This window comes from Tenrec ecaudatus, chromosome 8 (assembly GCF_050624435.1).
Source record: "Tenrec ecaudatus isolate mTenEca1 chromosome 8, mTenEca1.hap1, whole genome shotgun sequence".
In the NCBI taxonomy this organism is placed as follows: domain Eukaryota; kingdom Metazoa; phylum Chordata; class Mammalia; order Afrosoricida; family Tenrecidae; genus Tenrec; species Tenrec ecaudatus.
Window position 1 is genome coordinate 45,876,016 of NC_134537.1, and position 26,582 is coordinate 45,902,597.

The following is a 26,582-nucleotide window of genomic DNA, read 5'->3' on the forward strand; positions in this document are numbered from 1 at the left end:
AAAAAACCAACATGCAAAACTAACCTAGGAAAAGACAGCCAAAACCTCAGCTTGATTGTGTACATTTACCAAAAACCTACAATTAGCATCACACAAAATGATGGAAAATTGAATGTATTGCCTCCAGGATCAGGAAGAGGTAATGATACCTATTTTCACGACTTTTATTCATTGTCTTAAGAATATTATCCTAAAGGGATAAAAGGCAGAAATTTGACCAAAAAAATCCCTATTTGCATTTACATAGAAAATCCCAGCTAATCTATAATCCAACTATCAGAACCAATAAGCAACATAGCAGGATCATATGATTTATAGAAGGTAGATATTCAGAAATTAAAATTGCATTGTATGTTAGAAGCAGATGGTTACAAAATCCATTTATTTTTAAAAATATAGTATTGACAAAAACTACTTAAGAATAAACCTAACAAAGTCTAAGATTTAAAATACTTGGTACTACAAAACATACTGAGAGAAACAAAAGATAGAACTGCATTTACCATGTTCGGAGATACAAAGACTCAATTTTTAAAAAATTATTTGTAATTTTGGGAGTTTAATACATATATCATTCCATAGTTCAGTCACATCAAGCAGTATTGCACTATTGGTACTACAGTCAGTTTCAAAACATTCTTTTCTTTCCTGGACTCCTTGACATCATCTCCCTTTTACCGCACCCCATCACTGTACCCCCCATCCCTCCCTTACCCCCTGAAACTCTCTTCTACTTGCTGCCCCTATAGGTTCATCAATCCTGGGTTTCATATACCAAAAAAAAAACCCCAGAAAAACATATAGCACAACTTCAAGAGGGTGACCCCCAGTGGTATAACACCTCTGAGATAAAACCCAATATGAACAAACAAAACAAAACTACAGAAAATGTTGAAAAGCAGATCAGGTCCAGCATGTATCGGAGGGGGAATTAACTGACAAGGTTTTAACTGTTGATGTCAGGTTTATCCCTTTGATCTTCTATACTCTCTCTTTGGTGCGTTCTGTTTAGTAACAACTTTCCTCCCGTCCCTCAATTAGGGATAGAGCAGTGTTTCTCACCTTCCTGATGCCGTGACCCTTTCATACAGTTCCTCATGTTGTGGTGACCCCCCCAACCATAACATTATTTTTGTTGTTACTTCATAACTGTAATTTTTCTATTGTTAGGAATCAGGTGACCCCTGTGAAAAGGTCATTTGACCCCTAAAGGGGTCGTGCCCCACAGGTTGATATCTGCTGAAATACAGGGAGATCACCAGAGGCTTATTTCCTATCTAGTTCCCACAAATGTATCTTAGGCTTCCACTGTCATCCATAGCCTGTGCAAACCACAGTCACAATCTAGGCTCTGATATGAATTCATCCTTCCTTCAGATTATAGGATTCAGGATCTTTGGTGACTAATGATGTGCTTCCATGTGGACTTGGTTGACATCTCACATAGATGTTTATTGCATTTGGTTTAGGTAAACAGCTTTGGGGCTTCTTAATATGTATAGTCATAGGTTAACCATTGTAATGTCCTCTCCTCAGTTCTATGGAAAATATGTCAACCAGGAATTATATGCAATTGCATGTAACAGGTACCAATAATAAGGGTCAAACAAAAGTTTGTTTCTCCCTTCCATTTAAAAAACAAAAATGCAGAGGGGTTAATGTAGACTTTTCATAGTTGCTATGTATACAGAGGGGCTTCAAAACATTTATGGAGAAATTATTTTCTTCCATGAAATTTTTAAAGCCCATCTTATCATTAGGACCCAGGCTCCTTTCTTTTCATTTGCCAGTCTAGCATGAAGCTTCTATCCTGAAGATCACCTTAGGAAGCTAGACGACAGCTACAGGTATCATACTTACATTCCAGTCTGATAACAGAGGAACATAGAGTAAGGAATGTCAAAACACGTACCATACCTTCCCTTTTATGTCACATTCTCTGAAAGATAATAGCACTTTTTGCTTTTATTACCATTAACTCAGTAGAATGATTATAGCTAGCTAAAAGGGAAGCTGGGGATATGTGACTTTTATTCTAGGCATCAATTTATACAGCCGACCAGGAGTCTGTTACCAAAGAAGAGGAGGGAAACATATTTGGTAGGTACCTAACAAGTCTTTGCATAAGCAATATAGTTTTTACCCTTAGTAAACTTCCAATCTAATGAGAATATTAATTCTCATATAGAAAATAGATAAAAATTACATAAAGTTCTCTACCAAATACGTTTCATATAGAGTAATATAACAAAATTTAAAGTTTTATATGCTAAGATTATTGAGTCAGTGTTTGACTTCTTATATGTTTTAATGGTTTGGGAGAAATACATTGGACTATTCATAGCTCTCACCAATGCTAAACAGAAATATTTAGAATTTCAATGCCCTTATTAATGTTTCAATTAATATTTTCATCTCAAAACCTTGGAGAGTGATAGTACCATGTTCAATCTTTTATTGTTACATTTCCAATTTTTTACTTTTTCCCTTAAGGTCCAAGAAAAACCTTAGTTTGGGAGTAGGGCTGGGATATTTATACACTGAATTTCAAACTTAGAGTTTACATTTTGGCCTACGTAAGATACTCACCAGGACCTTGGACTCTGTGAATAAAAACCCAGGAACAAAAAGTCAAGCAAAGAAACTAAAGCATTAAAAGATCAAAACTGAAACCTTTGAAAAGAGAATGAAAATCATATCGGGAAGAATTTGGAATTAGCCAGAATTTGGAATTCAAAAAATATATTTTTGAACTTTGTGTTCTTAGCCCACTTTACTATATAGAGAGATTAATACTTGACCAGACATAATACTTTAGGAGGTAATTAAAAAAAAACAATGCCTAGAGATACTCTAAATTTTTCCTCTTATTCTATTTCAGAAACTAAATAGAGCAGCTTGTGTGATTCAAGCTTCTTGGAAGGGTTTCCAGACTAGAAAGAGAATAAAGAGGCTTCCATCTGCAGTGACAACTTTGCAAAGGAATTTCAGGTAAAAGAATTTTGGTGAAAGGAATGATTTAGAGAGTAGCTGGGGACATCTTAATTAGATATAACTGAACAAAAACTTAAGGCTTTTCTAGCAGACTGAGCATGAAATACTGAAGATACAGCCCATATTTTTGTGTGACCCATCTAGGTTATATATTGGAAAGACTCAAAACCCAAACCACTGCCGTGGATTTGATGCCAATTCATTGTGATCCTATAGGACAGGGTAGACCTGTTCTTGTGGGTTTCTGAGCCTGTAACTCTTTACGGGAATAGAAAGCCTCATCTATCTCAGAGCTGCTGGTCATTTTGAACTGCTGACCTTGTGTGTTAGCAGACCATTATGTAACCACTATACTAACAGGGAAAACACACACACAAAGATAAGTTTAAATGACTTTATCATATGAAAAAGAGCTATCTTAGAAGTAATTTTTAGAGAGGTGGATGGTTTTTGTTTGTTTGGTTTTGTATAATTTAGATCTTTATTTCATGTTACTAAAGTTGCCTGAGTAACCAATAGAACAATGAGGTTCAGATGACTCATATGACTCATGAGTCAAACATGACTCACCTGACTCTAAAGCTACAACATGCCTGAGATTCTTGTTTTAAAAAAAAACGAAAATCACATTAATTGCCTAATACATGAGCTATTACTCAAGTTTTTCAGTTTCTTCCTTTTAAAAAAATTATTTTATTAGGGCTCTTATAACTCTTATCACAATCCATACATACGTCAGTTGTGTAAAGCACACTTATACATTCGTTGTCCTTATCATTCTCAAACCACTGGCTTTCTGCTTGGGCTCCTGGAATCAGCTCCTCATTTCTCTTTTTTTCCCCCTGCCTCCCCATTCCACCCCTCATGAGCCCTTGATAATTTATAAATTATTATTTTATCATATCTTAAACTGCCCGACGTCTCCCTTCACCCACTTTCTATTGTCCATCCCCCAGGGAGGAGGTTATATGTAGATCCTTATAATCAGTTTCTCCTTTCTACCCTCCTATTCCCTCCTCCCGATATCACCACTGAGAGGGGTAGATGTTAAGGACTGACAAATTAGAAGTTTGTATAGTATGGCACATGTAACTGTGAAGACAAGCTTATGTACAAGCTTCAAATTTAGCTCTCCTTGAATATTCACTGGTTCGTGAAAAGTAGTTTAGGAAACCTTTGAAAGATTCATCTTACTATATAGGATGGTGGGGAAATAGATCTACGTGCATATATTTATAGGTTTAGTATTAAGGTAGCAGATGGACATTGGACCTCCACTCAAGTTCTTACTAAATGCAAGAACACTTTGTTCTATTAAATTGGCATTCCATGATGCACTCCTTCCTGACATGATTGCTGAAGACAAATGTGTGTATAAGTAAGTGTGGTGAAGAAAGCTGATGGTGCCCGGCTATCAAAAGATATAGCATCTGGGGTCTTAAACGCTTGAAGATAAACAAGCGGCCATGTAGCTCAGAAGCAACAAAGCCCACATGGAAGAAGCACACCATCCTGTGTGATCATGAGGTGTAGAAGGGACCAAGTATTAGACATCAAAAAACAAAAAATCATATCAATGGGTGCCCACCTTCCCAATATGATCACTGAAGACAAATGTGTGAATAAGCAAATGTGAAGAAAGTTGATGATGCCCAGCTATCAAAAGATATAATGTTTGGGGTCTTAAAGGCTTGAAGATAAACAAGCGGCTAGCTAGCTCAGAAGCAACAAAACCCACATGGAAGAAGCACACCAGCCTGTGTGACCACAAGGTGTCAAAAGGGATCAGGTATCAGGCATCAAAGAACAAAAAATCATGTCATTGTAAAGAGGGTGAGTGCAGAGTGGAGACCCAAAGCCCATCTGTAGACAAATGGACACCCCCTTACTGAAGGAAGAGTCGCAGGGACGAGACAAGCCAGGGTTGCAGAGTAGCAATGATGAAGCATACAACTTTCCTCTACTTTACTGTTTCTTCCCTCCCACTGTCATGATCTTAATTCTACCTTACAAATCTGACCAGACCAGAGGATGTACACTGGTACAGATAGGAACTGGAAACACAGTAAATCCAGGATAGATGATCTCTTCAGGAACTGGTGAGAGTGGCGATACCTGGAGGGTGGAGGGAAGGTGGGGTAGAAAGGGAGAACCGATTACAAGCATCTACATATAACCTTCTCCCTCGGTGATGGACAACAGAAAAGTGGGTGAAGGGAGACGTCAGACAGTGTAAGATATGACAAAATAATAATAATTTATAAATTATCAAGGTTTCATGAGGGAGGGGGAAAATGAGCTGATATTAAGGGCCCAAATAGAAGGAAAATGTTTTGATAATGATGGCAACAAATGTACAAATGTGCTTGACACAATGAATGTATGTATGGATTGTGATAAGAATTATACAAGCCCCCAATAAAATGACTTTAAAAAAAGATTCATCTTACTATAAAAATGAACAGACTTTCTGGGGTCTGAAGGAATTTGTACTTGATATTCCTGTCAGCAGGGGTCATGCTGAGCATTCTGCAAACAAAACTGTTTCAAATCTGCAGCTGCCTAGGAAACTTTCACACGGTTGAGCCGGGCCTCAAGCCGGAACTCCCGAACCACTTTCTTCATGGTGGCGACCATGGAAGAGCCAGACATGGCGAGCAACGGGGGTAGGAGACTCTCCTTTCCAGGTCCTTTGCTCGGCGGGTGAGTTGGCCGGGCAATTTGGCAAGACAGTGAGGCAAGGGGTCAGTGTAGCCTAATTTAAGTCTAAATTTTAATTCATTCAAGTGAAACTTGCATATTACAGAAGTTAGTGGTTACTTTTGGTTTTAGAAAAACTGAAGCTATTTTAATAACCTGCAGCTGCATTTCTCAGTTATAAAAATGCGTTAAGGTAGTGCTGAGTCTCAAAAGAGCATATTGTTGGAAGTCGGTAGAGTATTTAAGGTAGGGCATTGAAGTCACTTGTATAACTGACCCTTTAATGGACATCTTGTGCATTGATGAACAATTCCTTAAGGGATGACTTAAAAGGTTATATATGTTATTGCATGTGAGTGGAAATAGCTAATAAAAACATTGTAAAACATCTATCAAGCATTTAATATGTATCACATATACTACATGCTGGTGGAGTTACACAGACTTGTTTGTAGCCTCACTCAACAACTTATTATCTGAGCAACCATGACAACCTCACTCACCCTGAAATTTCCCATCTGCGACTAGTTGACTTATTCTACAATATTAAGGTAATATTAAATTTGAGATAAAGAATAAGATCATAATTTTTAGTGTATTATCTGCTTATTAGAAAATGATTAAAAAGTATTTTCTGCCAGTGGATATTCATAAATCTAGTCAGAAAAATAGATGCATGGGTATTCATCAGAGGCAAGTGTACATTCCTGAGTTTATTTCTTATCCTATCTTTAAATTAAAGATAATTTTTAAAAAAAGATTAAAAGCAATTCTGTGATCCATTTGAGAGACACAGTATTTTGACTCCTAATGTATAATCATTTGTTCAAGAGTCTGAGAGATTCTTTTTAGTCTTGCTTCCTGTGTTGATCCTGTTCACAGAGGAAAAACTATATACTAAGGCAGAAATGTTTTTCCTTATGAAGTCTATTGGCTATCATCTCTTCCATCTTTCTTCTTTTATTTAAAGGTGCCAAACGCTTAGGCTTGTAATGTTTGAGTCCGCAATCACTGCCAGTTTTGCCGGTTTCTCTTAATGTTAAAAAATGTTTTTAATCCCAGAATTACAGACCTTATTCAGTTAAATTATATCTATGTATTCTAGCTAATATTTACCAATACTTCTTCCATTTCAAGAGATTAGCTGTGAAGTCAAATAATTTCACATTGTGAATTTGTTCCCTTACTAATATTTTGAGTTAATGGTTCTAAGAAATACTGAAGTATATTTCTAACTTTGAAAGTCTCATTAATTATTTTTTTTAATTTCAAGTAGGTTTTAGTCCACAGTGCTTTTTCTCTATTAGTTGCTACAGTTATGCAAATATATCTTACTTCCTTTGTAGCTTTCTGCAAAGGTTATTTCTGTCTCTTTATGTTTAGATAATTATCTCAGAATAAGTCTATTGCCCTCATCTCAATTCTTTTGGGCAGGACTATTTATCCTTCACACTTTGGAATCACAACTCATCAGAGTACTTTAAATTCAGTAAAAAAAAAAACCCACTGTTATAATTATACTGTTGCTAAGGCAATTTCATGAGATTTATTTTTCTTCAATCACTTTTTGTAGTCCAAACCACTCTATCCAATGCTCTCCCTCAACAAGTTTTTCTGAACTAGGTAACAATTGCATCATTTACCTTAGAGAAACTTCACAGTTTGCAAGGAGCCCTGGTGGTGTGGTAGGGTAATAAGCATTTGGGCTGCTAACTTCTGGGCTACTGGTTCAAACCCATCAGCTGTCCCATTAGAGAAAGATGGGACAGTCCAGTTCCATAATGATTTACAGTCTCAAAAACTAAAGAGAAGTTCAACTCTGCACTCTAGGGTCACTCTGACTTGGAACCCGTTTGATGGCAGTAACTATGATGTTTGTTTCTTTGTTTTTGGTTCAATCATGGTTGAAATGCCTAGGTGTTTTAGATATATAGTTGTTTCAAATTAAGTCAGTGTGAGCTCTTTAAGAGCTGAACTGTATCTATTCTACTTACATGTTTGGTGATTTAATGAATAGAGCCCTCATCTGTTTTGCTTATTAACTCACATAGGAGTCCTCAAGTTCATACATTTTGTTTTGCGGTTGTTACGTACTGTCAAGTAGGTTCTAGCTCATAGCAGCCTTAAACAAACAGAAGGAAACTGTCTGGTTCTGCACCATTCTTACAATTGTTATGTTTGAGCCCATTATTGCAGCCACTGTATCAATCCACCTCATTAAGGATCATCCTTTTTTTTTGCTGCCCCTCAGCTTTACCATGCATGATGCCGTTCTCCAGGGACCCTCCTTCTTAATAACATGTCCAAAGTATATGAGACAAAGGCTCACCATCCGCACTTCCAAGGAACATTCTGGCTATATTTCTTATAAGAGCAGTATTCTTCACTAGCCCATAATTCTAATGTATTGATTCTTCTTTTGTCTTCCTTATTTATTGTCCAATTTTCATATGCCTCAAATTTTTGCTTGGATCAGTACACCTTAGTCATCAAAATGACCTCCTGCTCTTCAGCACATTGAAGAAGCCTTACGCAGCGCGTTTGCCCGGTCATTTGACTTTATAATGATAGCTGTTCAGATTTTGGTGTTCTCGACCTTGAGTCGGATGTTGTTTTCTACACTTGCAAAGGAAGAGTAGTCTCAGAAACCCACAGGGGGAAACTCTGCTCTTTCCTAAAGGGCTATTAGCTTCCAGACTCAAACTTACGGCAGTGAGCGCCTGGGGCTCACTTTGCTGTTCCTTGTCTCTTTGCCTGAGTCGTGGGGCTAGGCTTCTGATTTTGCCCATTTGGTTTGATGTGTGAATTTGTTACCACAAATACTCACCTGAGCACAGGTTTTGCTGTATCCTAAAACGTTTGGTATTTTTTATTCTGTTCCATGTATCTAATTTCTTTCCTTGATCTTTCTGTTGTTAATTTCTTATTTTATAGCATTTTTATCAAAGAAGATGCTTTGTATAATAAGTTTTTAAAAAATTATTGATGCTTGCTTTGTGCCTTAAAACATGGCCTCTGCTTTAAAATGATCCATGTGTTTTAGACAAAAATGTATAGTGTACACTCTGATGGGTAGTTTGTTTTGCATATACCTAGGAGGTCAAGTCAGTTGTGTCATTTAATTTAGATCTTCTGCATCTGTTTAATATTTGTTCATCATTACAAGTGGTGTATTAAAAGTATTATTGTAGAACTCCTTCTCTTATAATTCTGATAAGAGTTTATTTTGGTGCTCTGTCATTGAGGGCATAAAGTTTTATTTTATTATTGGTATTCCTTGGTTAATTGACCCTTAATAATTATAAAATACTCTTCTTCGTCTCTTATAATGAATTCTTTCTTTTTTTGTCTTACAACCTATTTTTGTCTTTGTGTCTAAGACGAGTCTCTTATAGGCAACATTGATAGAGCTTAGTAGGTGGTGGTTTCATTCAACTCAGCCACTCTTTGTCTTTATACATTTTACTCAGCTACATTTAGTGTGATTCATGATCAGTATGAATTTATTGCTTCCACTTTGTTATACTGTGCATGTGTGTCTCATACTTTTGGTTCTGCTTAATTTTCTGTGCTGAGTATTTTTGTTTATATATATTTTCATATCCATTGTTGGTTTTGTGCTTATTAAGCTTATTTGAATTTCTTCTTTGTTCTGGTTAAGTAAATTTATTAATTTTATTTGTAATTACTCTGAAATTCACCATTATTTTTGTAAGCTTAATTATCGCTTGATATCACTTTGATTTCTCTTCCGTATGGAAGTTCTATAATTGCACCCTTTTATGTTTTGAATTTATCATTTACAGATTGACATCTCTGGTACCATTGAGAAGACTATGTGAATTGCTCTCTGGGGGATGCTATTGTGTATCATAATTTTAGGTTTTCTTCTGACGTCATTGCCTATTTATCTGAAGGATATCCTTTAGTATTTCTTTTAAGACTGATGGGGGTTTTGAAAATTCAGTCAGTTTCTTTTTCTGGAATGTCCTAGTTTTGCCATCATATTTGCAAAACTATTTTGCTGGTTATATGATTTAGAGTTGGCAATACTTTCCTTCTATGGTTTAGATATGTCATCATCTCAATGTTTTCTTGCCTGCATGGTTTCTGCCAATAAATCAGTGCTTAGTTTTACCAGTGTTCCATTGTAGGTGGTATTTAATTTTTATGCACTGCTTTCAGAATTCTCTTGTCTTTGGTTCTGAAGTTTGATTTTCTATGTTTCAATGACTTTTTCTTGAGGTCTATTTTACATTTGATTCAGTGAGCTTCTTGGGTGAAAACCTTCTGATCTTTTCTGAATTAGAGAAATTTTCTCTTCAAATATTGTTGCTTGGTTTTGCTCTGTCTTGTTTTTGTGCATGTCATTATCACTGCATGTCTGTTTAATAAGATAGGCTGGATGAACTATCTGGAGGAAAAAACAACGGGAATGACAGTTCCATGGGGATGTGGGAGAGGGGGTGGGTGGGTGGGGGGAAATGGTGTTAACAAGCCCAGAAACAAGGGAACAACAAGTGATCCAAATTGGTGGTGAGGTGGGTGTGGTGGGCATGGTAGGGCATGATCAAGGGTAATGTTACTAAGAGGTATAGCTGAAACCCAGGTGGAGACGGAGCATGATAGTGGGACAGGAGGAAAGTCAAGGGAAATAGAAGAAAGAGCTGGGAGGCAAAGGGCATTTATAGAGGTCTAGACAAAGACATGTACATATGCAAATATATATATGAGGTTGGGGAAATAGATCTATGTGCCTATATTTATAGGTTTAGTATTAAGGTGGCAGAAGAACATTGGGCCTCCACTCAAGTACTCCCTCAATGAAAGAATAATTTCTTCTATTAAATTGGCATTCTGTGATGCTCACCGTCCTGACACAACCGCTGAAGACAAAGCAGGTGAAAAAGCAAATGTGGTGAAGAAAGCTGATGGTGCCCGGCTATCAAAAGAGATAGCGTCTGGAGTCAAAGGCTTGAAGGTAAACAAGCGGCCATCTAGCTCAGAAGCAGCAAAGCCCACATGGAAGAAGCACACCAGCCTGTGCGATCATGAGGTGTTGAAGGGATCAGGTATAAGGCATCATCAGAACAAAAAAATCTTACCATAGTTAATGAAGGGGAAAGTGCAGAGTAGAGACCCAAAGCCCATTTGTCGGCCACTGGAGATCCCCTTGCAGCGGGGTTTAAGGGAAGAGATGAGTCAGTCAGGGTGCGATGTAGCACCGATGAAGAATACAGCTTTCCTCCACTTCCTAAATGCTTCCTCCAACCCCCTCCCCCCAGCCCTCCGCCCTCCCAACTATCATGATCCGAATTCTACTTTTCAAGTCTGGATAGAGCAGAGGATGTACACTGGTGCATATAGGAGCTGGATGCACAGGGAATCCAGGGCAGATGATACCTTCAGGACCAGGGGTGTGAGTGACGATACTGGGAGGGTAGAGGGAGAGTGGGTTGGAAAGGGAACCGATTACAAGGATCTACATGTGACCTCCTCCCTGGGGGATGGACAACAGAAAAGGGGGTGAAAGGAGACGTCGGACAGGGCAAGATATTACAAAATAATGATTTATAAATTATCAGGGGCTCATGAGGGAAGGAGGAGCGGGGAGGGAGGAGGAAAAAGGAGGACCTGATGCAAAGGGCTTACGTGGAGAGCAAATACTTTGAAAATGATGAGAGAAAGAATGTACAGATATACTTTACACAATTGATGTTTGTGGATTGTGATGAGAGTTGTATGAGCTCCTAATAAAATGTTTTTTAAAAAAGAAGAGCCTACAATAAAATGACTTACTGAAATAATTTTTTTTTAATTCTCTGTGCTTTTTTTCCTTTTCCTCTCTTGGAATTCCATGTTTAAATTCTTGGTCTTGACACTGCGCCCACATAAATCTTAGGCTTTCTTTCATTTTCTTCTTTTTCTGCTTGTTCTTCAAACAAGTTAGTATCAATGGACTTGTCCTCTATTTTTCTTAATTCTTTTTTCCCACTGATTCATGGATACTGTATATGTCCTTCAATTAAGTGAACTATTTCTGATATTGTTAATATTTGTGGATGCCAGTTGCTTTTGTGTGGTTTATAATTATTTTATTGTATTATTTTTCTGAGTTCTTCTATTACTTTGTCTGTTTTCCAGGATATCTTTGAAGATCATATCAATGTGTCTTTTGAATTCCATATCAAGTAATTCTATCACCATTTTTCCTCAGGAAAATTTTCTGCCCCTTTATTTTGCTCACTTGTTTGAGAAGTTGTAGTTTGTTTCTTCATATATTTTTTATTGTCTGCTGTCTCTGAAGTATTAAGGTAAATTTATGCATTCCTTTATTCAGTGTATTTTGTATTTGTTTTCTTTGTGTTGTTCTGTTAGGATTTGATGTATCCAGTGCTTTGTTTCTTCTCTTTTTCAGAATGCCTCTATTTGTATTATGTTAATTGTGGGTTTTTTTGTTCATTTGTTCTGATGGGTATAGTGTATGTTTGATTTTGTTGGTGCCTATTAGCCAAGCAGGACCACAGTGGTGTAATGTTTACGAATTGGGCTGCAATTGCGTGGTTGACAGTTCAAAACCATCAGCAGCTCTGTGGGAGAAAGACTGGGCTTTCTGTTCTTGTAAACAGTTAATGTCTTGGACAACCCACAGAGGGTCGCTATGAGTTAAAATATTGACTCGGAGGCAGTGAGTTTGGTTTTGGGTTTATTGGCTGAGGATCTCTTGCTGGCACTCAAACTTCGTCTACCCAAATGAGAGACCACTGCTGCTTAAAATTCTGTCTCTTCTGGCTCCTCCCTGCGCCCTGGACACTAGGTTCCTAAGGGTTCTAATCCACCTTCCTGCATTCTCCCTCTTTAGATCCAGCTCACTTGTTCACTTTATTTTGCTCTGAGTTTGTCGACAATGTATCTCTGACTCCTTGGGATTTTTTTGAAATGGCCTTCCTGTGCTCTACAACTGAAAACATTGCCAGCCAGGCTGGCTCCTCATTCACTGTTTTCACTTTCATTCAGCTACTACTTTTCTTCACCGTTTCATCTAATTCTTCTCTTTCTGATTGCTCTTCTGGATTTCCAGATTATTGTGTGTATTGGTTTCACTTGGCTTCTTGGTTCTTTGCTGTAGGAGCATTGTGTGTATAAATAAGCTGCCATAGTGAACCTACAACTTGTAGAACCTCCTAACCACAGAATACCTAGAATATTACTAAAAGAAGGGGGATAGTATTTGTAATCGCATAAATTCCTAATAAATATTTTCAAACATGAAATTTAATATAGAGATCTAGAAACACTTAAATATTTATAATTTATAGTGAATAAAGGAGACTTTTGGTGTAGCAGTTGCACATTGGGCTGCTAACTGAAAGGTCAGCAGTTCGTAACCACCAGCTATTCCTGAGGGAGTAAAGATGGGGCATTCTCCTCCCATAAAGAGTTACAGTCTCAGAAACTCACAGTTCGACCTCATCCTATAGGGTCACTCTGAGTTGGTATCAATTTGATGGCAGTGAGGGTTTGGAATTTCAATAACTAAGGAACCCTGGTGGCACTGTGGGTTAGGTATTGAGCTGCTAATGCGGGGTTGATGGTTCAAGTTCACCAGCCATTCTGTAGGGGAAACATAAAACTGCTCCCATAAAGATTTAGTGTCTCAGAAATCTTATATAGGGATTATTATGAATCAGAATTGGCTAAATGACAGTAGATTTATTTTGCTGTTTTATGTTGTTTATTACAATTACTGAATGTAACTTTTCTACTGCATCTCTGGTTTGTATTTTATTTCCACTTGCATGCTATTTGTGGCCTTTTTAGTTTTATTTTTTAACGGTTTTATTGGCAGATAATTCACATATTATATAGTTCAATCACCTTAAGAAGGGGTATTCAATCATCACAAGTTTTGCTATTTTTTACAGCCTGTGTTTCCAAACTGTTTCCAAACCCAGTTTTCTAATATATTAAATATCCTGGAATTATAGTTCTAAATATTATCATGCTTATCATACCTAGGAATATATTATAAATATTGATAATGCAGTAGGTATTATAGTCTATACCAGTAAGAAATAAAGGTGAACTTTATTTTCTCTTTTTAATCAACTTGAAGACAACGGTTTAAAATCTTCTTTCTTTTACCCTCCCACATGGGTAAAGGGTTGAATTAAATTAGTTAAAACTTCTTTGTCTACATGCTGTACAACCGAGAAGTTTTGAGGTTTGATCTATAAGAAATTCCGGTTTCTATCAGCCATATTTTGAGAAGGAAGAGGCATCAACTATAAAAAGACACTGAGAAACTGTTTGTGTTAGTCCAGGTAGACAATAGAAACAAATCCAGGGAGACTCATGTGTGTATAAAAAAGCTTTATATACAAGAGCAATTGACTGTTGAGAAAACATCCCAGTCCAGATCAAGTCCATAAGTCCAATATCAATCCATGGAGTCCTCTTCAGACTCATGAAACACATGCAATGAGACCAAATGCCGGAGATCACAGGCCAGTGGATTGTAAGTTCTGGATCCAGTGGCATTGTAATCATCTCAGCACTGACTTCTCCAGCACCTAGGACTCAATCAGGGTAGGTCCATGTGGCTTCTCCTCAGGGGTGCCTCACAGGGAGTGAGTCTTGTCATTAGCCAGTTTCCAAGGGAGTGAGCAGAGACAGATTGTCTTTTGCCTCCAAGGAGGAAAATGCCGGAGTTCCCAGAATTCTCAGGAGAAGGCCATGCCCATACAGAGGCGTCATTGGCTATGACCCAATTGACAGACTAGACTCCACCCCTTCACTCTTAATCCTCTCAAGTCCCAAATTGACACACGATTGAGTAACTACCACAATATTCAGCTAGTCTATCTTCTATGATCTCTTCTTTTGGGCACACACTTTAGGTCATCTCTATCTTTGATAATATGGATAAAGAAAAATGATCTAATATAAGTAATTGGTCTAAGTGAAATGTCAAAACGTAGATTGTAATTTAAAACAGACTGTCAGTTTGTTGTACTGTGGTGGCTTGTGTGTTAGCTGTAATACTGGAAGCTATGTCACTAGTATTTCAAGTCTCAAGAAGGTCGCTCAAAGTGAACCTGTTTCAGCAGAGCTTCTAGACTAACAACAAGCTATGAAGAAGTAATAGGCTGTCTACTTCTGAGGAATTAAGTCACTGAAAACCTTATGGACAGCATTGCAGTAGTGTCTGTTCCTGACAACCTAATGAATGAAAACAACATTGTCAGAGATAATGCCAGAAGATGGGACCCTCAGATCAGAAGACACGCAAATTAAGATTGAGGAAAAGCTGCCTCCTCAAAGTAGAGTTGACCATAATGATATGGATAGCCTACGAGAAAAGCCTACCACAGTAAAGTCTTCAGGACCTGCAGTTGCTGATGGGGCATGACTTGAAAAGAAACAACTAACTGCAAGCGGTGATTAATAATCAGATCTTTGAATGTGTCAAGTATAAATCTAAGAAAGTTGGAAGTTGTAAAAACTGAAATGGAACATATAAAAATCGACATTCTGGGCATTGGTGAGCTAAAATGGACTGATACAGGTCTTTCGAATCACAAAAATCATGTGGTTTACTGCGATGGGAATGATACAATCAAGGAGTGGCGTTACATTCATTGTCAGACATTTCAAGATCTATCTTGACGTACATGCTGTCTATGATAGGATTATATATTTCCATATTTAAATTAATCCAATAAATACAACTGTTATTCAAATGTATACACCATCACTAAAACTAGTGATGAAGAAATTGAATTCTATCAATGTCTTTAGTCTTAAATGCATTCAGATCCCCTAGTAATTATTGGTGATTGGAATGTAAAAGTTGGACAAAGAGGCTGGAACAGTGGTTGGAAAACATGTCTCTGGTGATAGGAATAAAGTGGGGAAGCTGATGATCGAATTTTGTAAGACCAACAACTTCATCACAAATACCCTTTTTCATCAACACAAAAGTCAACTGTACACATGAACTTCTCCACATAGTATAAACAAATAAAATTGACTACATCTGTGGGACGAGACACTAGAAAAGCTCAATATCAGAACTAAAACCAGACTAAGGGCTGACTGTGGAATAGACCAACAATTGTTAATATGTAAGTTCAGGTTAAGCTGAAGAAAATTAAAACAAGTCCTTGAGAGCCAAAATACAACTTTGAGTCTATCCCACTTGATTTTCAAGAACATCTTGGAGAACAGATTTGTTGCATTGAAGTCTAATGACAAGACATGATGAGCTGTGGAAAGACATCAAGAATATCATACATAAAAAAGGAAAAGGTCATTAAAAGACAGGAAATAAAGAATAGATCAACATAGATGTCAGAAGAGACTCAAAGTTGCTCTTCATCACAGAGTAGATAGATATGGCACATGGGAGAAATGATAGTCAAAGAACTGAACAGCAATATTCAAAGTGCAACTCAAGAAGACAAGTTAAATAATATAATTAAATGTGCAAAGGCCTAGACTTAGAAAAACATAAAGGAAGAATACACTTAGTGTATCTTAAATTGACAGAACTCAAAAAACTCAAACCTCGGGTTGCAATACTGAAAGCATGTATGTACAAAATATCAAATTACATAGGAAGCATCAAATGAAGATGGAAACTACATAGTCACTGTAACAAAAAGAACTGTTTACATTCAGTTATTTGAAGAGATGAGATGCATATGAGCAAGAACCAGTGGTACTGAAGGAAGAATCTTAGTGTGCATGAAAGCATTAACTCAAAAACAAGGTTCTAGGAATTGATGGGATACCAAGTGAAATGTTTCAACAAGCTGATATACTACTGGAAGAATTCCATATTTGTAACCCATTCCAAAAATGGCGACCCTGCAGAATGTTCAAGTTATGGAACAATAAGAATATGACTTGCAAGTAAATTTTGCTGTAGATCATCCAACAACAGTTTCATCAGTACATTCACAGAGAGCTGCCATAGGTTCAGTCTGGATTTAGAAGAGAATATGGAGCAAAGGCCATCATTGCAGGTAGAGATACAGAGCTTGGGTTAAAACATAGAATATCAGAAAGATGTCTGCTTGTGTTTGTTTTTTAATCATTTTATTGGGGGCTCGTACAACTCTTATCACAACTCATACATACATCCATTGTGCCAAGCACATTTGTTGCCATCATCATTTTCAAAACATTTTCCTTCTACTTGAGTCCTTGGTATCAGCTCCTCATTCCCCCCCCTCCCTAACCCTCCCTCCCTCATGAACCCTTGATGATTTATAAATTATTATTATTTTTTCATGTCTTACAATGACCAGTGTCTCCTTTTACCCACTTTTCTGTTGTCCATCCCTCTGGGAGAGAATTATAGATAAATCATTGTGGTCAATTCCTGCTTTCTCCCCCCACCTCCCCCATCCCCTCCTGTATGGCTACTCTCAGTATTCATCCCAAAGGATTTATCTGTCCTGGATTCCCTGTTTCCAGTTCCCGTCTGTACCCGTGTACATGCTCTGGTCTAGCCAGATTTGTAAGGTAGAATTAGGGTCATAATTGGGGGGGGGGGGAAATAAGCATTAAAGAACTAGAGGAAAGCTATATGTTTCATCAGTTCTATACTGCACTCTGACTGGCTCATTTCCTCTCTGCAACCCTTCTGTAAGGGGATGCCCAATTGCCTACAGCTTGACTTTGGACCTCAACTCCGCACTCCTCCCCTCATTCACATTGTGAGTTTTTGCTCTGGGTCTTTGATGTCTGATACTTGATCCCATCAATACCTCACGATCACACAGGCTAGTGTGTTTCTTCCACGTGGGCTTTGTTGTTTCTCAGGCAGCTGGCCGTTTGTTTATCTTCAAGCCTTTAAGATCCCAGACGCTCTATCTTTTGATAGCTGTGTACCGTCAGCTTTCTTCACCACATTTGCTTATGCACCCGCTTTGTCTTCAGCGATCCTGTTGGGAAGTTGAGCATCTCAGAGTGCCAGATTATTAGAACAAAGTGTTCTTGTGTTCAGGGAGTACTTGAGTAGAAGACCAATGTCCATCTGCTTCTTGGAAACATTTTTCAAACTCATCTATTTGGGTGGCTGACAGCAAGCACCTCCCTCATTCTTTTCCCCCTCTTCTTTGTCATCAAATCACTGCCTTTTCATGTCCCACTTCATTGGCAGAAACCAAAAAGCCACATAGAGCAAGGTCAGTGAGTAAGGTGCATGGGGCAAGAGAGGCATGCTGGGGTTTGTTGTTGTTTTTGCCCCAAACTAGCATACTGTGTAAGCAGGTGCATTGTCATGGTGGCAAAACCAGTCCCCCCTCTGCCAGAAATCAGGCCTTTTTTTGTCACACTATGTTGCCCAATCTTTTCAGAACCTCTAAATAGAAAGCATGATTAATAGTCTGACCTAGTGGAACAAATTCCAAATGCACTATCCCCCCTCACATCAAAAAAACAAGAGCATCGTCTTCCTCTTTGATTTCACTTGATGAGCTTCTTTTGAGCGACGTGATGATGGCCTCTTCCACTGGCGTGCTTCGTGTTCAGTTTCGGGGACATCAGAGTAGCACTGTATCTTGTCACTTTAGGAAAAAAGTCTGGGTCACTTCAGAACTGTCCTTTCAAAGCACGGCTTATTTCCACTTGCCGCTCTTTTTCTTGGTTAGTTAGGACCTGAGGCACACATTTCTCAGTGATCCATCTCATACCCAAATCTTCCATTCAAATTTGCTGAACCGAGCTCCAAGATAGTACAGATAACTTACCCATCTCTTCAATGGTCAGTCATCAGTCACCGAATACAACTGTATGAATTTCATCAGCATTTTCGTACAGGAAGTTGATGGATGTCCAGAATTAAGTTTGTCATCAATCCACATTTCACCTTTTTGAAATGAGAAAACCACTTGGACACTTGAGTTTTTCCCATAGTACTGGCATTGTATTCAGTGTTCAACATCACAACAGTTTCTGTGGCATTTTTCACAAGCAAGAAACAAATTTCACAGCCACACGTTGTTCTCTTAAATTGGCCTCACAAAAAGCGAGGTTTGAGGGAAAGGCAACTCCACTGGGCGCATTGACTCAGAGCGAGTTGCTGGATGCTCGCGCCTAGCTAGGGAAAATGTGTACTATGAAAGGTTTGCCTACAGAGTTTTTTCCGTTTTTTGGGGGGAGTGGAGAAGGGGGTAAGTCCACGTATTTACTTTAGACTAAACTTAGGATAAACAGTGATGTGATGTATAGGAAACAATAAAAACTAAATAGAGATGGCTAAGAAAAATAATTTGGTGAATAAAAGCAAATAATACACATATGCTGATGAAGTAAAATATAGCCACATGAAAATTTTATAATAAATTATAAAATTATTAATGATCTAGAATATGATAAGCTTGGAAAAACAGCTATGATCACACAAACATGTAGAGGAAATTGTTGAAATTGTAACTTTTTAAAATTACATATAAAGGGAAAGATTGTTTTGAGACTGATTATGGTAGCAGTTGTAAAGTGCTGCGTGATGTGGTTGAACTATGAAATGTTAAGATGTCCGTAAGAGCTCCCAATAAAATTATTTTTTTAACTATTAATATAAATATATGTGTGTGTGTTTAATATAGTTTTAACCTTGTGCTCTATATTTTGGATTTATTTTCACCTGACATTAGATTAGGAATATATTTCCACATTACTAAATGTTTTTGAAATTTCTTTTTTTCATGGTTTATGAAATCCTATCCAGTGAATTTCCAGTATATATTTGTTCAGCTCCCTATTGTGGACCAACCACACAGTTTGCTTTTTATTTGTTACTGTTGTAGTACTATGTGCATATCTGATAGTCTCCTTAAGAAAATGGTTAGCAATGAAATAAATTGTTCAACATTTATAAGACTTGTGTTACTTGATGTAAATATGTCATCGGGTTTTTAATGCATATTTCCAGGTGTTCTCCAGAAAAGTTGTACATGAAGACTCATTCATCCCTTAACAATGCTAGAAATTACCTTTTGAAATAAAAATTTTGTCTGAATTGAATTAATAATGAATGTAAGAGCTTATATATACATATTTATTGACTGGCCATACAATTTTAGGAAACTTTTTTAAGGCAGTTAATATTTCCACTACAGAACTAAACGAACAAAGATATTGCTGGAGTTAAACAGGCAGAAAGAAGAAGAGAACCATAGATTACAAGTACAAATTCAAAGACAGAGAGCTCTGAGACTTTCTCGAGAATTACGACTGACCATGCTCGAAATTGTTCATCCAGGTGGGTGGCAGTGTTAAAAGTGTAAGTATAAGAATATTTAGAGGACGCTTTAATAAATCAAAATTTCTAGTTGCTTCATTTTTTTTTTGTTTTTTAAATTCAGACCTTCCGCAGTGTCCTTTTCAGATAAACCTGTGTAAAGCCTTGAGTGAAATATAGTTATCTTTTTTTCTGATTTAGTTAAACTTATTAATTAATTGTGAATAACCACTCCACCAGTTTGTCTGCTTGTGTACACATAAGAAAATATAAAAATGTATATTTAGAGATATCAACAATGTATATAAAGAAGCTTCTTGAATTTAAGGGATTAAATTATTGCTACATTCTACTAACAGGACTTTGCTCCTCACTCTCTAGTATTGACCTTATGAAACTTTTTCCACTTTGACCATTTTTGCTTTTTTCTGGAAGAAAGATGTAGAAAAATATTAGGCTCTCAGCTTTGGTTCAAAACAAACCCACTTAATTAAAATCCAGCTATGATCTATCCCTGCCTAAATTTCAAACAAGAATGATCTGCAGAGGACAAGTGTTTGGCAAGTTAGCTCAAATTTCTTTTTCCAGTGATTTTTTAAATGTTATTAGTAAAAGTATTATATATAGACAGATATGGACACACACACTTATGTAAGTAATCAGAATAATATGTCCATCACCCAGTATCAATATTTTCCAGTTCATGGCCACGCTTGTTTTAGTTAAACCACAAACTCATTTTACTCCCATTATTATTATGAGGAAAATACCAAGCAAGCAAGGATACTTCCGTTTCACCCGTAAATATTTCAGTGTTTCTTGAATGTGAGGGCTCCTGTTTGTTAATATTTCCAAAATACTTTTGATCACATAATCATGAAAAGTAATTCTCTAGTATTCCCAAATACATGTTGTTTTTAGGTATCATCAAGTTGGTTCTGACCCATTGCAACCTTATGCACAACAGAACAAAACACTCCCTGGCCCTGCACCATCCTCATAATTGTTCATGTTCTTGAGCCCATTTTGTAGCCATGATGTCAGTCCATCTCCTTGAACACCTTCCCCTCCTTTGGTGCCCCTCTACAACTTTAACAAACATGATGTCCTTTTGCAGGGATTGGTCTTTCCTGATAACATGTCCAGAGTATGTAAGATGAAATCTTGCCATCCTTGTCTGTAAGGAGCACTCTGGTCATAATTCTTCCAAGATAAATCTGTTTCTCCTTTTAGCAGTCTGTGGTACTGTGAGATTCTTCACCAGCACCACAATTCAGATGCATCAATTTCTTCTTCGGTCTTCTTTAATCAGTGTCCAACTTTCACACACACGTGAGACAACTGAAAATACCATACCTTGGGGGAGGCGCACCTTAGTCCTCTAAGTAACATCCTTGCTTTTCAGTACTTCAAAGAGGTCTTGTGCAGCAGATTTATCTAATGCAACTCGTCGTTTGAGCTCCTGACTGCTGCTTCTGTGAGCACTGATTATGGATCCAAGACAAAATCCTTGACACCTTCAACCTTTTCTCTATTTATCATGATGTTAACTACTGGTCCAGTTGGGAGGATTTTGGTCTTCTTTACATTGAGTTGTGATCCGCACTGAAGGTTGCAATTCTTGATCTTCATCAGCAAATATTATGAAGCAATGATATGGTGTTTACACATAAGGTTGGGCTCCCCAAAATTTGTCAGCTTGAAACCTTACCAGCTGCTCTGAGGCACGGAAGAAAGGACTTTTACTCCCATCAAGAATTGCATTTGGGAAACTCACAGGGGCGCCCATTCTACCCTGTCCTATAGGGTCATCTTCACTGAATGGCAGTGAAGATTTAGCAAGACTACTTGGAGTATTATGTTCCATTCATTAGACAGCACATAATACAAGGGGACTTCAAAAAATTCATTAAAAAAACTAATTAAAAAGTAATGAAGTTTTCCCAAAAACCTTTTGAAGCCTCCTTATATATTTTTCCCTTTTATTGTAATTAGCAGTCACTTATGACCAGTGCCATTAATTTATTTGGGTTACAAAAGATACTATTTTATAATTCTTTATGAACTGGAATAATATAAAAATGAATCTTTTTATACACAATTAGAGTACACTCCATAAATGCTTACAGTTAAGTGCATAAAAACAAAAAGGTTTTGTCCATTCCCTGGGTCCAGAGCCCCAAGAGCCAGTGGGAAGGGCTGGATGCCAGTGGAGAGGGGAGCGCAACAAAACCTGCACCTTCAAAAATTGAGGTGAAGCCAAAAGCCACAAGAAAGGATAGCTATTCAGACAAAAAGTGCAAGCGAAAGGGAAAAGGAGGCAAAGGGAAAACAGGCTGAGTAGCTAACCAAGAAAGTAAAGGAGATTGACATGCCAAAAATGGAGCAAAGTAGAGTCCAGCCTCGGATGAAGCAGGAGAAAAAGAAGCCAAACCTGATTAATGTTTACCATGTCTTATCAGTGCTATCTCCCTTATTGCACAACCTAGAGCAATATTTTTATCAATTATTTTGTAAATGCAAGTTTTTTAGTAGCTCCAGAAACATTTTTAAGATCTATGTGTCTATATAGGTTCAGTATTAAGGTGGCGGAAGGACCTTGGGCTTCTACTCAAGCACTCCCTCAATGCATGAATACTTTCTTTTATTAAATTTGCACTCTATGATGCTCACCCTCCCGACATGACTGCTGAAGCCAAAGTGGGTGAACAAGTAAATGTGAAGAAAGCTGATGGTGCCCGGCTATCAAAAGAGATAGTGACTGGGGTCTTAAAGGCTTGAAGATAAACAAGCAGCCATCTAGCTCAGAAGCAACAAAGCCCACATGGAAGAACACACCAACCTGTGTGATCGCGTGGTCCCGAAAAGAATAAGTTTTCAGACATCAAAGAACAAAAAATCATATCATTGGCTGCACACCTCCATGATACTATCGCTGAAGACAATCGGGTGCATAAGCAAATGTGGCGAAGAAAGCTGATGGTGCCTGGCCTGGGGTTTTAAAGGCTTGAAGGTGAACAAGCGGCCATCTAGCTCAGAAGCAATAAAGCCCACGTGGAAGAAACACACCAGGTGCGATCACGAGGTGCCAAAGGGACCAGGTATAAGGCATCATGCAAAAAAAAAAAGTATACACACACCATATTGAATGAAGGGGGAAGTGCAGAGTGGAGACCCAAGGCCCAAATGTCAACCACTGGAGATCCCCTCATAAAGGGGTTTAAGAGAGGAGATGGGTCAGTCAGGGTGTGATGTAGTACCGATGAAGAACACAGCTTTTCCCCAGATCCTGGATGCTTCCTCCCCCCAACTACCATGATCCGAATTCTACCTTGCAGGGCTGGATAGGGCAGAGGTTGTACACTGGTGCATATGGGGGCTGGAGGTACAGGGAATCCAGGGTGGATGATACCTTCAGGACCAAGGGTGTGAGGGGTGATGCTGGGAGAGTGGAGGGTGAGTGGGTTGGAAAGGGGGAACTGATTACAAGGATCCACATGTGGCCTCCTCCCTGGGAGAGGGACGGCAGAGAAGGAGGGGAAGGGAGACTCCGGATGGGGCAAGATATGACAAAATAATGATGTATAAATTATCAAGGGCTCACGAGGGAGGGGGGAGGGGGAGGGAGGGGAAAAAAAGAGTACCTGATGCAAAGGGCTTGGGTGGAGAGCAGATGCTTTGAAAATGATTAGGGCAAAGAATGTATGGATGTGCTTTATACAATTGATGTATGTATATGTATGGATTGTGATAAGAGTTGTATGAGCCCCTAATAAAATGTAAAAAAAAAAAAGAGGAAGGAAGACAGCCCACTTCATCCCCTCTTTTTTAAGTATAAATGCTTTATTTTAAGATGGGAAATAATTTACTGGTTGTTTATCTTTTGATACAACCAGAAAATAGTGGGATGTTGAATTATAGGAAAATTTGACTTGCCTGGGTGTCAGCATAACATTCCATGGGATGGGGGGAGTTTTTGTATCCCTAATACAAAACACAATGTCAGTTTGGACTCACTGTTCGGCATTTATATGACTTGGTCACTTAAATTTTTGTTTCCATGTTTGTTTTGATGAAATTGTGTCTGAAAACCATTCCATCATCATGACTGTCTTGTTAGGACTGTGCGTTCTGTAATACCTTTGGTTGTGGTAGTCCAATTTTCCTGACAGCTTTGTTATGTGCTGTGAATGGTTTGTCATTTGAACATGTAGCATGTGTGACATTAAATTGAATTAGTGGAACTAAGATGTAATTGCTTATCAACATTTGAAGATAATGGTACTTGATAGTCTCTTTTAAAAAATTTGTGTTCAAATTTAAAGCTGGAATGTCACTGGAATATAGGAAAATATTTTGTCAACTTGCAACTTTAAGATTTTGGTACGTACCTTAAGAATTGTGTACAAATTGTTCATAATGTCTCTCACTTAATACAACATAATGTCTCTACACTTAATACAACCAATAAAATGCCAATTACCAAAACATAAAGGTTGCCAGGTCTAACCCACCCAGAGTTGCCTACGACAGATGATCCCCTGGTAATCTACTTCCTAAAGGTGACAATCATAAAACTGTATGGAATATGTTTTATTCTGCTGGCATGGAGTTGCTAATGAGTTGGAATAGGCTCAATGGCTGCTAATAACAATAGTTCATATAGGTAAGGCAAGACAAATACTTTTATTTACCTGTTTTCAAAATAATGTACTGGTTTCCTGACTCCCTCAACAATAGTTTTAATATTTCTTGAAATTTAATTATGTACTCATGTGAACATATCTGAAGACTTAAAAGATCATTAGTATAGGAGTTAATCATTTGGCTGCTAGCTATAAAATTGGCAGTTCAAACCCACCAGCTGCTCGGTGGGAGAAAGATGGCAATCTGCCGCCACAAAGATCACAACCGTGGAAGTCCTATGGACCAGCCCTCCTTTGTCCTGCAGTGGTGGTATTAGTTGAGAACAGTAGGTTGACAACGATGAATTAATTGAGAACTAGCATTCTTCCTATTCAGGTAAGATGTTCTAAGCTTATTTTGTGCATTTCCTATCCCAGTCCTAAAATCGTCAGCTTTTCCAAGGACTACAACTAGGATTTTTTATTGTGCTACAAGGTGAGGGCTATCGTTTTTGGGGTGTTTCAGTAGACAGAGCAACGATATATTTTCAGCCTTTTTCTTATGTTTTATTGTTAACCTCCCTGGCGGTAATCCGGAGTAAATGTTAACTGTGAGAAGCAGTAACCCTTGAGCCACCCTCGGGATTACACTGCAGAGAAATCCCTTATCTGCGCCCCGGTCCAGCAGTGTCCTCCGCTGTGATCGCAGAGCGATCTGACTTCCTCGTTCTGTTCCATTCTCTGGATGCAGTGGCCGAATTGTGCGGGAAATTCAAAACTGCAAGTCTAAGAGACATATACAAAGAGTGATACAGTGTAACCTGTGAGGATTACATTGTATCAAAAAAAATCACCTCAGATTTGTCCCTAGCCTAGATCAGTCTCCAGTGCCCTGCCTGCCCTTTTACTGTCATTTGGAAAAAATTTTGCCTGGAAATTTTTTGTCCGTGGCATCAAAAAAGTGTCACTTTAGTACAAAAGGAGTTTTAGACCAGATAAATAAATGACAGCGACAGTGACTTAGAATTACTCGTAGAATTGAGCAGTAGCGGTCCATGGGGATATTTATCATCCGTCACTGACACTGATCAGATAAGTGATGATGACATTGATGTTTCCGCACCTGAGCTCAGCAATGTGCAAACTTGGTGCTCTATCATCTGTAGTAGGGATCAAGCATCTCCCCCAAGATTCCCGTTACTGGAGCACCTAGTATGAAAGTAGATGTTGACCACACAACCTTTTGGCATACCTACAATTATTTCTGACCAATGAGGTCATTGAAAAAATTTGGTATGGAGACAAACCAGTACAAAGAGCAGAACCAGTGACCAAAGATGACATTTGGAAATTTCTGGACCTAATAATACTTCAGGGAGTGGTGAGGAAACCCCTGCGGAAATGGTATTGGACCACCAATAAATTACTTGCAACTCCATTTTTTGGCAGCGTCATGTCAAAATACAGATTTTCTCTGATTATGAAATTTTTTACTTCACGAGCAAAGAACAATTTGGGTACAAAATTACTGACATAATTAGACTGCCAGGGAAGTTAAAATATATTGTGGCGCTCATAGTGACACTTTGAGTTCAAATTCAGATCTAATCTCTTATATTAACATTTCTGATTTTCTAATCGCAAAAATCTATTTTCAAACTAGCAAGATGATAGCATTAGGATATCATCTAGTCATTATAAGTAACAGACTCAGAATAATATTAACAATTCTGCCATCAACATGATAACCAACAGCTTTGTTCTTTGTTTTGTTATTAAACAGTTGATAATTATCCTTTGGCCATATCTTATTAAAGATAGACAAATTGAGTGTTGGAAAGTCACAAAGAATAGTATCCTTAAGGGTTGTTATGATACAAACTAAATACATTTAAATGTTGGTTTTTCTCTGTTAATTTTCAGGGAATTAATTTTTTTATTTTTCATGTAATAGTTTCATTTTCATATAATTCACATATCATACAATTTAATATTACGAATTGTGTAAT

General features: G+C 37.8%; 1 protein-coding gene and 1 pseudogene across 2 annotated transcripts in view; one reads left to right on the forward strand and one right to left on the reverse strand.

Annotated features, from left to right (window-relative positions):
* The window catches only part of IQCB1 (IQ motif containing B1), a 94,585-nt gene that overhangs the window by 44,109 nt on the left and 23,894 nt on the right, over window positions 1–26,582 (forward strand). For both annotated transcript variants that reach the window (XM_075556339.1, XM_075556340.1), the window contains exons 9-10: window positions 2,882–2,991; window positions 19,827–19,969. In XM_075556339.1, coding sequence (XP_075412454.1) covers window positions 2,882–2,991; window positions 19,827–19,969 — 253 coding nt within the window. The remainder of the gene's footprint in view (window positions 1–2,881; window positions 2,992–19,826; window positions 19,970–26,582) is intronic.
* LOC142454925 (guanine nucleotide-binding protein G(I)/G(S)/G(O) subunit gamma-5 pseudogene) lies at window positions 5,444–5,646 on the reverse strand (annotated as a pseudogene).